The sequence below is a fragment of the Ursus arctos genome, unplaced genomic scaffold, assembly GCF_023065955.2.
Source record: "Ursus arctos isolate Adak ecotype North America unplaced genomic scaffold, UrsArc2.0 scaffold_5, whole genome shotgun sequence".
Lineage (NCBI taxonomy): Eukaryota > Metazoa > Chordata > Mammalia > Carnivora > Ursidae > Ursus > Ursus arctos.
Genome location: NW_026623067.1, coordinates 15919489 through 15933228, shown reverse-complemented (window position 1 = coordinate 15933228; position 13740 = coordinate 15919489). Strand labels below are relative to the sequence as shown.

Here is a 13740-nt window from a genome sequence, read left to right as displayed (position 1 = left end):
CAGTAGACTCGACTCTCAGAAAAGGACTACCCAAGGTCAAAACCATGAAAAACACAGGATAGTTGACTCAGTATGTTTGTGTCAAAACTAATTTACAACCAAAATTCAGTATGTCTGTGTCAAAACCAATATGCAACTATTACATAGAACTTCCTTGGAAGACCAAAGCTTCCAGAAGGAAAGGCTACCTCAGTGACCATACAAATCTCAATAGCCAGATGACTTGGAAACAACTCCATCTTAACACCTACTGGACAAAACCACTACGGAAAAACACATTATTGGGCAAATACGCTCAGAATATTCTAGAAAGCAAAGGACAACTTATTGCTGTTGAATACCAACTGTCAAAACTTGTCGACAACAGTTCGGTTCAGTGTTTATCATGTCCGAATCCCAATGTGTTTCACAGATTCAGAAAGCAAAGTCCAAAGCTCACCCATCAATAACACATTGTTCAAAAAGAGGGAATGGCATAATACAGAGTTGACTAATGACTATTTGACATGGAACAGGAGAGAAGACGCAAGTTCTCTGAGAAAACGTCAATCCAACCCCTGTACCAAGAATACTCTGCGATGTTACTTGTCCTACTGACACAAATTCTCCACTCCTTCAGACCACTGTTCTCTAAGCACTGGGGTTGGGCGTGGTGATGCACTAATCTGAAATCTGCCAGAGACAAACCCAGGGCAGAAAAGAACAAGGGCTTTTGATTTGTATATCCTATAGCCATACCATGAAGAGGGACAGAGATGCTCTCAGTTCACTCCTTTACACACACACGCACACACGCACGCACGCACGCCCGCCCGCCTTTGGCTGTTTACTACACCTCGTTTCCTTTCGGCAGGGGGTTAATACCAGAACTTCCCATTATCCAAATGATTCCCTTTGCTTACTTTTCAGAGCACCTCACTTAACTCTTTTAAGTCACCAGGGTCCTAATCAGTGATGAGGAGATGCCATCAGCTAGGACCTGGGTGCGTGAAGGAGTTAATGGAGCTCACACACAGCTGATTTTCAGCATGAAGCCACACCGATGGCAGGTTTATGGGGGAAACAGCTGTTCTGGTTAAAACCGTGAGCCATAACGGTACAGCCCTTTAACACTTGTTAACAGACCTGAAATCTAACAGCAGAAATGAACACCGACCTTCTCAGGAAGCCAGTTTGCCCAAAGGGAACATGTAAAGTAACTCAGTTAAAAATATATATATATACTGGCTGCCCTCAGTAGATATCAAAGCTTTTATTAAAAAAAAAAAATGAACACACATTCTAGATTGTTAAACTAATGAACACCATTCAAATGCCCACCTTTTTTTTTCTGTTCCCATTTATTAGATTTGTAAAAAAAAGAAAGAAAAAGAAATCATCACTGTTTTCTAAAGCCCAAGAGAGGCTAGGCTCCCATTCCTTCCCTTTACCCCAACAAACTCCAAAATAGCTAACAATAATCAGCAGCTGACACGTACATTGCCCTCGCCAGCCAGGGTTCCAAGTGTTTATATAATATATATATATATATATATATATATATATATATATATATATATTATATAAAGTCACATAATCCTCCTAACACCCCGAGGAGAGACATACTCCATATTCCCCATTTTACAGACAAGGATACTGAAGTACAGAGAGATGAAGTAACCTGTCCAAGGTCACACAGCTAATTAGTGGCGGAGCTGGGTATGAGCCCAGACACAACGGCTCTGTGCACAAAGCCACGAGGCTATATTGCAGAACAAACAGTAAACAACCCAAAGGAGAGTCTGACGGCTCTGCTCAGCGGGAAAGTTCACCGAGAAAAATTTCAGAAATTGTGATTTTTTACGGCTTCCTATAATTAAAAAAAAAAAAAAAGATGGGGAACATCTGGGGACAAAGTTATCTGCTAATACTGGCTCTCACAGGGCTCCTGCATCAACGTTAATCGTTAAACAGGGATACCCTTTCATAAACCTGGTTAGCTAGTAATTTAGCAACGAAGATCCTGGGGAAACAGGAAGAGAAGGCCAATGACAGAGAAGCTAATTCCCAGACTCACGAGGTAGGACGGTCGTCAAAATACGAACCGGTTAAATGTTAAGGAGACGCTCCAGAAAACGCTACGTCGGCTCCATGATGAGTGGTCTGTAAGCACTTTAAAAATGAAAGGACTGATATAAACTTTGGGGGGACAATTTACAAAACTGCCAATTGTCTTAAATAATCTCCTTGACCTCAGTAACTTCTCGCTTGGCAATTTTTCCCTAAGAAATCGTCAGAGAGGCTCACCGAAGCTCATCTGCAATAGTACTCCTTAGAGAAACGATTTTAGGGGCACCGGGCTGGCTCAGTAGGGGGAGCGTGTGACTCTTGATCTCAGGGTTAGAAGTTTGAGCCCCATGCTGGCTGTAGAGACTACTTAAAACTAAAATCTGGGGGGAAAAAAAAAGATTTTAAATGGGTTTTTTCTACTTTTTAAGTGTCTAAAATAAGGGAAAGGATGAAATTGATTACAGCCATAGGATGGGGGGAAAACTGGACCTATTAAGACTGTTTAATGGCAGGCCCCTGGGTGGCTTAGTCAGTTAAGCATCTGCCTTTGGCTCGGGTCATGATCTCAGGGCCCTGGGATCAAGTCCTGCAATGGGCTCCCTGCTCAGCGAGGAGTCTGCTTCTCCCTCTGCCCCTGCCCCTGCCCCCTGCTCGTGCTCTGTCTTGCAAAAATAAATAAAATATTAAAAAAAAAAAAAAGAATGTGTAATGGCATGGGGAAATCAACAGAAAATCACACGAAAAGATTTCCAAATGTCTTTCTACGGATATATAGCCAATACCATGTCCACCTACTTCGTGTAAATACATTAGAACAAAATAATAATAATCTCTGGGTGGTGAGACCACACGAACATTCTTTCTCGTGTTTTCTAGGTTTTACCAACTTTCTGATATGAATAGTTATTAATTGTATAATCTGGACAGGAAAACAAAATTTTTAAAAGGCATTTGGTCACGAACACGACATCACAACGCTTAAAATAATAAGCACATCAGTCTTATTTCCTTCTTGGATATTGTTAACAGACGGGGAGATCACAAGATTACAGTTCTCACGGAATATGGGGATTCAGCGAGGGATCTGACGGTCCTCGTGACATTCTGGTAGAGGAATGTGGGCTGGCTGATAGTCAGGGTTCACAGACTTGTCATTACTTGAAAGGCTGTACCAAATATCATGAATGAGCAGATGTCTCACAGCAAAAAAGGCCCTACTTCCGAGCTCTGACCGTGGCTCACGACTCATGCCTTGCACCCAGGTTCCCAAGGTCCATTTTTCCTACTCACAGCTTAGCCGGAAGCCCAGAAGAAGCATTAAACGTGTTGATGGCAGGTGTGCAAACCGGGTGGGGCCGCTAATATTGACCATGTTTCTGGAACAGAATTTAGCTAATTTGGGTCTTGCCAACAGAGCACCTCTATAATGAGCCCATACACAGCGTCTTCTGAACCGAAACAAGTGTTTGTCAAGTAAACCCTGGAATTATGATTCAAATAATTCTGACAGGCTGAAACACGGGGCTGAAACCGAGATGCGACAGAAGAGGGTCCATAAACGTGAGGCCATACACTCAGTTTCATAACAATTTTACAAGTCTTTTTTTTTTTGAAGATTTTATTTATTTGACAGATATAGAGACAGCCAGCGAGAGAGGGAACACAAGCAGGGGGAGTGGGAGAGGAAGAAACAGCCTCACAGCGGAGGAGCCCGACGTGGGGCTCGATCCCACAACACCGGGATCACGCCCTGAGCCGAAGGCAGACGCTTTAACCGCTGCCACCCAGGCGCCCCCAATTTTACAAGTCTTACTTGGCAATGGTTCGCGTGAAGCAATGACCACTTGAGACCGATAATGGTCGGTATCACGTAGCATCTTCGAGGAAGGGAGGTAAGAATCCCATCTGAAAGTACTGGGTACCTTTCGAACTTTTTAATTTGAAAAGGGCGTTCAGCAGAACAGAGTTAAGGACAAAACAATACGATCAGGGACATTGTAAGTCTGATCAGGAACATTCAAAGAAACTGGGACTACTTAATTAGGAGGGCATTTAAGGGGAACTAACCAACGTTTACATGTTTGCTCTGTGATTCTGCGAAGGGAGGGGAGGATCAATTTATTCTGCTATACTGGAAACTGCAGTCTGTCTTCTGTCTCTATCACTCCGCTGAAACTGTGCGTCAAGGTCAGCGATGACCTTCAATTTGTCAAACCCAAAAGGTACGTCTCTACCCCATTTTAACAGGCTTCACGGCGTTTGATACATCGTACTGCGCCCCCCCCCCCCCTTACAACTGGCATCCCCACGTCAGGGACAACTCCTCCCATCTCTGTTTTGTTATTCCTCCTTTACACAACCTCTAGATGTCCAAGGTTGATCAACTCTTGACCTTTTCTCATCTTTAGTCTCACTCAACGACTTCATCAATTCCTGTAGCTTTAAACAGCCTCCATGCTCATGGCGCCCATTTCCATTAGACTTTTCCTCTGAACCCTAGCTTCCCCTGTATAATCAGAGGCCTTTCAAATGTATTCTGCCCACGCAAACTCCGGCGTCCACATCCTCACCCTTCACTGCGGGTCTTCCCCTCTCAGCACCATATACTCGGTTGCTCTGACCACAGCCCTTGGCCTCGCCTGTCACATCCCACCCAGCACTAGGAAGTCCCCGCTCTACCGCCAACATGGGTCTCAAGTCCGAGCTCTCCACGTCTCCACCACTGCGACCCCAGCCAGAGGAACACCACCTTTCACACTGGCGTGGGTGGCCCAGACCCTCCTAAGCGTCTTGAGGCCAGTCTCCTCAGAACATCAGCCACAGTTCTACCCACACAGCAGGTTGGATCATGACTCTCCCATGCTTTAAACTCTTTACAACTTCCTTGCCGTGAGCTTTGCAAAGAAAAAAAGAAATCCCCAAATTCTTATCATGGCCTCAAGACCCTTCAATACCAGATTCCTGTATCCTCTCTCACTCCAACCCAGGACCATTCTCCTGCTCTCCCCTGGCTTGGACCACAGCGGTTTGCTCTCATTTGTTGAAGTGCAGGAAACTCCCTTTGGTCACGAGGCCTTAGCACAAATTGTTCCCATAGACTCCGCCAACTGCTGACAACTCCTTTTCTTGTAGGTTTCAGTTTCAAAGACAAATCCTTGGAGAACGCTCCCCCGAGTACCCTGTCGGATGTGTAACCACCCCGCATACGTCCAAGTATTTTCTATCTCAGCCCTTTCTCTCCCCTCATGACACTGATCACAACTTCCCAGGACTGTGTTTCTTAACACTTGCCTCTCTCCCGAACCCTGCATCCCTGGAATGTCAGTTCCAAGAGGCAAGGGGCCTCCCTGTCTTCTTCTCCGTCGTTATCAGCAAAGCTCAAAAACTTCTAAAATGTTGAGCATGGAAGGAATAAAACCAGGCTTTACCTCAATGTAAAGAAAATCTTCCTAAAAATAAGAGTTGTCTGGCAGTGGGAGAGAGAGCCTCGGTCGGGGGAACTGCCTGCCAATGGTGGGAAGAGGGTTCAAGCAGAAAAGTGGGTGACCACTTTTATCCAAGATGACATCAAGGGATTTCCCATGCTGGGTGGGATACTGGGCCAGATCATTCCCTCCACGCACTTTCTAGTTTTATAAATAGCATTCGTAAGGAGTTTCAGGGTAAAAATAGACTCCCAAAGTAGCAGACATCCTATTATTTTTTCTTGCATGGAAATTCATTCTCAAGCAGCACCACAAAACCACTTCATAACCTGACCAGAAGTAACTTCCTGAGGCTAAATCATTGCAGGTCCCCTCTGTGCGCCCTGCCAGATGTGGTTTGGGACGATGACAGCCCACGGTGCCCTTCTTTCCGCGCTGCACGGAACGTGGCCCAGAAACACGCCGGCAGACCAAGGAAACCCATTTGCGGTAAACCTGAAGACGCACTCCTCCACCCGTTTGTAATGCTGCTCTGTAAACACACCGGGATCACTTTATTTCGCATTGCGCCCATTAATAATGCAGAGATCTTCGCACGGGCAGGCAGGGAAAATTAGTCCTGAGTGATTTCGTTACTACAGTGTCGACACGAAGTCAAAGGGACTGAGAGAGTCCCATTACAACCGATGTAAAAGCCAGTGGCAGCCGAGGTACCAGCCGCGGAGCTCACCATCACTCGACAGGGCAATTCAGGCACATTTCCCACTGACCCATCTTTTGGAGTCTCACAGGTAACCCGTCATTCTCATCTTCCTCACTGACCAGAACAGGGACCTCAAGACCAATCGAAGATCCCCCCTCCGACTTCTGCAGCTTCCTTCATCTCTAAATTTTCTTAAGTAAAAACATAAAAACGTGGCAACTATTGGTCTCTGCTGGCCTCTTTCCAGGGTTTAATTTGTCAGCAGATAAGTCACCCCCAAATAAGCTTATGAGGCCATGAGTTTGTGCTTAAATTTTTTTCTCCAAAAACTTTTTTTCAGGCACATCAACTTTTTAGCCAAAGATGTTTAAAATGCCTTTTTTTTAAATACCCGGTGTTAACAGTGCTGTGGACGAATAACGTGTGGGGACGCGGTGAGTGTAAACCCTTCTGGAAGGGCTGATGGGCAATACCTTTCCGTTTAAAACACAAACGCCCTTGGATTCAGCGATCTGACTGCTGGATGTTTACCATATGCATGTACTCTAATTAGTAGTTTAAAGTAAGTATACAAGAACGTTCATTTGTAGGACTGCTTATAATAGCAAAAACCTAGAACACTCGAAATGCCTATGAGTGAACCACAGTACCTGCATAAAATAGGATCATACTCAGGGGCTAAAAGAGAAGGAGACAGGTCTCTGTGTGCTGAGGAGGAAAACCCACAAAGATAGATCAGGGAATAAAAGCCAGGTTTATCTGTATCTGAACACATCGAAAGACTCAATTCTGAAAACTCTGGAAGAGTATACGAGAAACTTCAAAGCGGGTGCCCCTCAGAAATAGCTTGGAGAGCATAGAGAATATGACTATCACGTTTCTTTGAAACTCTTCAGTACTGTTCATTCTTCCTGTGTGTATTATTATTGTATTCGTAAGAATAATAGCTAGATGCCGTATTATCTGCATGGTCTGGAAGCATCTACTTGCTCTCTGTAGGAGATGGAAAGTGAGCCTCCTTCCCCAGGCTCCACAAGGCAAACCAGAGTCTACTAAGCGGGTGCCTCACCACTCCTCTCCAACCAGAGCCTTGCCCTCCTTCCTGTTTCCTGTGTGCACCTAGATGCATGAGTAAAGAAAGTTCAATGTCTGTTCTTCCTTTTTAGATGTATGTCCTCCATCACTGAAAAGCTAACTTGAAAGAAAAGGAATTATCCCATAAGATACCAAAGAACAACCAGTGTTTCCTCTAATGCTACGTATTGTATAGTTATATTATTTCCAAGACAAAATCAAACAAAAGCGTGTTTAACTTTCAAGTACGTACGAGCCATTCTTCCAAATCCCATGAGAACCAGGAAGAGCAAGGTCCAACGGGCTTTCTTTCCCAATTTAGAATCTTGTGTTTGTCTATCTGAAAACACTACACAACTATGTCAACTAAAATTGCTTCTGCATGAGAAATTCAAGTATGATGAAGTTGAAAAGGTGGAAGTGAAATCTAGATTCAAATTTTTTGATGTTGAAGATCATAAACGGTATTTGAATTTGACCGTGTACTTGCTTCATCCAAGACATACTCCCAATCCCACAGAGAAGGAGGGGAGGTAAAAAGGACAGTGACAGGACATCATGCCTCTGTTTTTCCTATTATTTGACCTGAGACATGAGAAGGAAAATCCACTTATTTAGTATCAAGTGACCTTTCCAAAACATATAAAAACAATCTCTAGAGTGCTTCTCCTTTGTCGGAAGACCATGATACATAGGCATTTACTGAAATTTATTTCTTTACTCATCATTCATTCATGGATGGGTTTTTTTTTGGTTTATTTTTGTGTTTTTTGCTTTGGCTTTACCGATGGATATAGAAAAGAAAGCCAAATGTCTACTGGAAAAAACTCTAACATCTACTGAGTTGAAAAACCGCTCCCACTAAATTGGACTTTGTATAAGCATTCTGACATGCAGACACACAAAGTGACTTCATTTTTGGTTGGGGGCGGGGCATGCATGTAATTAGTGAAATGCATGGACTAAGGCCCGGTGCACTGAGCTGTCTCTGGTACTGAAAATGACACCAAAGCTGCAATGTACTGAGCTCTGTTCTTGCAAAGCCTCCTCATCGCACTATTTTAACTCAGGCGCTTCCGACCATGACTCACCTGAACCGTCTTATTTTGCCAGTGTGTGTATAAACATTTTATAAAAGGTCACACTGACTTGCTTTCCAAGGTTCTCCATGGAAATGTCAGGGCCTCCCCAAGCTTCGTTAAGCCATTCCGGTGGACAGAGAGCCAGGACGTTGGCTAGGACACTTTGCCTGAACACGGTGAGAAACCCTACCATGTACCAGAAAGCCATACTTAGCTAGCTCTCGCTACCCAATCACCATGCTGGTATGCTAAACAGAAAAAGAAAAACCGTCATTTTAGACAACAACCTACCTCCAAAGATAGGCTCTGATTGGCAAGAGAACCCCTACACTTAGTTCTTCCACTCAGTTACTCAGCATGTTTGGAATTGTTAATAGTAAACTGAGATGTGTCTTCTTGCTTAAAACTTATGAAAGAAATACAACTATAGCAGGGACATCAACAAGCAAAAAAAAAAAAAAATGGGGGGGCACAATGCATCATTTTTCATTTTCCACACATAGACACATAAGCCTGTGCACTTAGTTTCACCGGGCTTCAAGGTCAACTATTTTGCCAACACGGCTGACTCTAATCTCTGGATAAATTAGCACGTGTATTTTCTGGAGCTTGACTCAGCTCGGGGTCCTCAAGTTTATGGGGCCCTCTTCCATTTTACATGTTTTTAAAAAGCATCTCAGATAAGCATTTGGAGCTTCAGCTTGAGAAAGAAATCCTCCTTAGATAAAACACGGAGTGAGAAAGCTACAACCAAAACAACTGAATGATACGACCCAAGCATCGGTTTTGAAATTTAAGTGTGGCTGGTTTAACAGAAACTACGTATCATGTAAAATAAACCCAGTTTTAAAAAACGAACATTCTGGGATATTTATGTCACCCTAATAGAGAAATTCATGGTGCTTATAAGTTTTAGGGGAGCAACACATGTCCTCATTTCTGTCACCAAGGCTATACATCTTCTAATCAATATATCCACACATTGGTGAAAGAGAAATAGTCCTCAAAATGAGCCAGTGAGTGGAATTCCAAGTGTGAAAAATCTGTAAAAGATACGAGTTCTTGTATTTTTATTAGTTTCTAGGAGTTTCGAGTTCTAACATGGTACCCCCAAAATTTTAATAACACATAACATTTGGCTACTCCTCGCAAACTACTGTAAGTTATTTAAAAAAAAAAAAACCCTCCCAATCGTTCTTAAAAAGTCAGCGTTTTCAGGCAGACGCTTTGCTCTTGATGGGAATATCATCCCATGTCTCCCCAAGGAAAGCTTGTCTAGCTGTGCGCTTTTCAGAAGGAATGAAAGCTAATGCTCAATAAAAAACACCAGCAAGTTCTCTCTCTAGCTGAATGAAGGAAAACCACTTCAGTCGCTGAGCAAAAAAAAAAAAATATATATATATATATATATATTGTTTTACGTTACTTGATTTTTAAAAACACCTGAGAAAATTTTACAAGGACCTTTCAAATTTAACCTATTTATATACCAAACTTGTAGAGAGAAACCACGGGCTGAAAAAATGTCCACGTTTCAGGGGCCTCTGTCAAGCAACAGAGCGCGGCAGGAAGCTCTCCGGACCAGAAGCTGGAGGAGAGGGCCTGGTCGCACTCCGCCCTGCACGGCTGTGCCATCTGGCAAGCCAGCTACTCACCTCTTCTGACTTCAGGTTCCTTGTCTGGAACCTGAGTCAAAGGACCATGCATTCTGTTTTGTTCCTCCCAGCTCTAAATGTCTGCTCTTGAAGTCAAAATGAGAAGATGCGCTCATTACGGGTAAGCCACATTTTAGCATCGCTGAAGAATGTTCGAAAGAATCTCAGAAGCCCACGAGCACAAGCCCCGAATTAAAACGGACCTCGCTGTAGATTATTAAGATGTCAGAGTTCTAGTGTGGGTTTGCCTCGTTTCGCCAAGGCAGTGTGATTACTTACCTCCAAATAATCTCACTCTTTCGAATTCTCATTCGCTAACTTTCTCCCTTCAGAAGGACACTGTGCAAAGTCTTTGCAAATGTGAAAGTAGGATGAAATCACTTTCCCTGCTCCTTTGGGGTCATGGGCATCTTTGTTTTGTTTGCAGGACAGTGAAAACTGGTTTCTTCCATATTTGGTGTGTGCTTGCTAATGACTAACCTCAAACTGATTTAACATAATTAATATTAAATTATTTAAATGACAAGTTCTCTATGATGTTTTAAATTTAAAGGCAACTCCTAAGAGAAAGCACCCTAAATTGAAGGGTTTAAGGGTTCCCACAAATATCCAACGACTGCTCCAAAAAAAAAAAAATCAGAAAATACGTATTAGTGTAAATTCTAAGCTCTAAAGTCCCAACCTTACTTCATTTTTGAAAACCCAAGTTATTTTAATATTAAAAAACCTTAATATTCCTTTGCCTGAAGGCTACAGCAAAGTAAACAACTCAGAAGACCCGTGAGTTTTACACGCGTATTCTGAAATTGTTTAGTAATAGCCAAATCCAACAATAGAGTTCCTGGCTGCATTTAAACAAAACATTTCCTAACCAGACGGCTCACAAGGGCAGTGGCCTTTGCTCTTAAATGACATTTTTTTAAAGGGCAATGCAATGGCTGTAGCTAAAAATCAACCAATCCACCACACAGACAGAATTTGTATTCCAACCTTAGGATGGATTTTTTATTTTCTTTAATGCCTGGGGATATAAAAGAGTTTGAGTTTTTTCTCATGTCTCATTTACATATATTAGCTAGGCATCTCTCTCAGCTACATTATAGAAGATGGTATACATACAGATGGACACTATCTTCCATAATGATGCACTCACGGGGAACAGGTGTATCGAACAAGAATTCGCGTTTACCCTACAGGTGAAGGCAAGTACGTAATTGGCCTTGGGGAAAACAAACGTAGGGACTGATTTAGAGAAGTATATCCACCTGAGGAAGAGAGGGGGCAACTCTTGAGCGGTTAACAAATACGACCCAGCCTGTTTACATGCTGCACTGTTTTGTTTTGAACTTCTTGCAAGAACAGGTCAGGTGCTAAGGCAAGACTACAGCATGTGTCTTCCCTAACCTCCAGCAAGGACAGGAGGGTTTGGAGAAAGCTGCCTTGTGCTTCTCCAGGCCGGCGGCAGCGCTGTGGGTCATTCATAAACAGCAGAATCTAAGTTACCTGTATTTCCCTGGCGTGGTACACGATGATCAGCCCGAGCAGGATGATTGTGGAGAGACTGATAAGGCATTTCAGAGCTAAGGAATACAGTGACGCCTGCAACACAGTCAGACAGAAGCACTTTTAAGAACCCACTACTTTTAACCACCTTCCAGGGTCTCCCCCCCTGCCGCCGCTCCCCAACCCCGGGCTGGGGGTCAGTCAGTCCCCAGCCAGTGAATTTGAACTCCCAGGAGGAGGAGGAGGGGTGCACCTGTCTTGGTTCTGTGATCTGTCAGATCACTTGGCCTCAAAGGGAAGCGAGGGGAGAGCAGAACAGGCGGGTGGCCAGGCAGCGGGTCCGCGCCATCACAGACTCAAGCGCAGATCCTGGCTCTCAAAACCCAGATGGAGTTAGTCCTGAGTTTAAGCGCTTTGGGTTGAAAGGGGCCTCCTAAATCCCGCTCACCTGGAAAGCAACAGAACACGCTTTCCCCCACTGACTCCTGGAACCATTCATTTAATGTGCCCAAAGGCGCTGGGCACTCACTGCCTCCAGAACTTTGGCTGGGCGCAGAAAGCCTCTCTCTCTCTCTCGGGCTGCCTCGCGGATTAGGGGCGCGCGTCTGAGCCGTGCTCGCTGTCCCGGCGGGCACCTGCGACCGTCCCGGGGAGGCTCGGGGCTGGCAGGCAGGGAGTTCCCACCAGGGCCCATCCCGACCACCCGGCGTGCGGCCCCGCGGGCCCGGGAAGGCTGGGCAGCGGTTCGAGCGCCTACCTTGTCGTAGGCGCCCCACGACAGCTCGGTCTCAATGACCATGACCACGATGCCGAACATGCCGAAGATGAGCGCGTAGTCGCTGAGCCGCTTGCGCTTCTCGAACAGGGCGCGCCGGTGGCCCAGCTTGTAGCCGATGTTCTGGTTCTTCTTTTTGCTGGACTTGGTGCCACTGGTGCTGCCATGCCCGCTGCCGCCGCCGCCTCCACCGCCGCCGCCGCCTCCAGCGCTGCCGCCGGCTCCGTAGAGCGCCAGGTTATTGGAGTTGTTGTGCTCCGGCTTAGACACCACGATCTCCGGGGCTGAGGACGAAGCGGCGGCGGCTGCAGACGGGGAGGACGCGCCGCCACCTCCTCCGACGGACGCGGTGGGCTGTAAGGGCTGCGCCTCCGAGTCCATCTCGTGCAGGTTCCGGCGGGACGCGCTCAAGTTGCTGAGCGGCCGCATGACGCCCCCGTTGTACCTGCAGCTGCTCATGGCTATTTCGGTGAAGGGGTTGCTCTCGCGGCGCGCCTGGGGCTGGTGGTGCTGGTGGTGCGCCGGGTGCGGGTGGTGGTGGTGGTGCGAGAGCGGGGGCCCGGAGCCCAGGCTGCCGAGGCTGCCCGTGGGGCTGGCGGCGGGCTGCAGGCTGTGGCACTGGTGGTACTGGGAGGAGGACGCCGGCTGCTGCGTGTACTGCTGCCGGAGCGCACTGGCATGGCTGGACGGCGTCAGCTCGCTCACATTGAGCTGGCTGCCCCGGCGCGACGAGCAGCAGCAGCAGCACGACGAGCCCGACAGCGGCGAGGAGGTGCGGGTCCGGAAGGCGCCGCCGGGCGAGGAGGTGCGGAGCAGCAGGGACAGGTTATCCCCCGCCCCCGCCCCCGCCGCCGGGGCACCGGAGGAGGCGCAGCTGTTGCACCGGAGGCATGGGCTGCTGCCGCCGCTGCCCGGCTGCTGGTGCGCGAGGTGCGGGTGGTGCTGAGGGTGCGGGAGGGACGCGAAGGGCGGGCACGGCTTGTCCTGGCTCTGTTGCTGCTGCTGGCAATGCAGGTGTGAGGAGCGCGGCGGCGGCTGCTCTGAGAAGAAGCCGCGCTGGAACTGCAATGGGGTTTCCATGTCAGGGCTGTTAAAGCTGCAGGGAGACCAGGCGGTGGTGCACCCTGCGCAATGCGTTATGGTCGGGAGCGGGGACTCCTGCTGCTGGTGCGAGGAAGGGCCCATGCCGGCTCCGGTAGAATCCAGGCGGCGAGTCCGATTGGTTGGGCGCACCAAAACAATGGGCATGACATCACCTGCGGGGACCGAGACTGAGTTTGCGGCGCGCGCGGCTTAGGGGAGCGTGTGTGTGAGAGAGAGATGGGGAGGAGAGAATCTGCAGGATGAGAACCCTGGGGTGCGCAGGGCAGGGTGAGGGTGCGGGGGCCCACCTGCTGATTGGGAGCACCGGTGAGCACCACCCGCGATGGGGAGCCCCCGGGCAGTGCACCCTGGCTGGAGGGGGGTAAGAGAG

The 13740-nt window shown here is 46.9% G+C and overlaps 1 protein-coding gene across 1 annotated transcript in view; it reads right to left on the bottom strand.

The window, feature by feature from the left end:
* The window catches only part of KCNN2 (potassium calcium-activated channel subfamily N member 2), a 142375-nt gene extending 128943 nt beyond the window's left edge, over positions 1-13432 (bottom strand). The window contains exons 1-2 of the mRNA XM_026507777.4: positions 12249-13432; positions 11492-11587 (exon numbers count right to left, since the gene is read on the bottom strand). Of these exons, the coding sequence (XP_026363562.2) occupies positions 11492-11587; positions 12249-13346 (1194 nt within the window). The 5' untranslated portion in view covers positions 13347-13432. The remainder of the gene's footprint in view (positions 1-11491; positions 11588-12248) is intronic.
* Between the last annotated feature and the right edge of the window lie 308 nt (positions 13433-13740).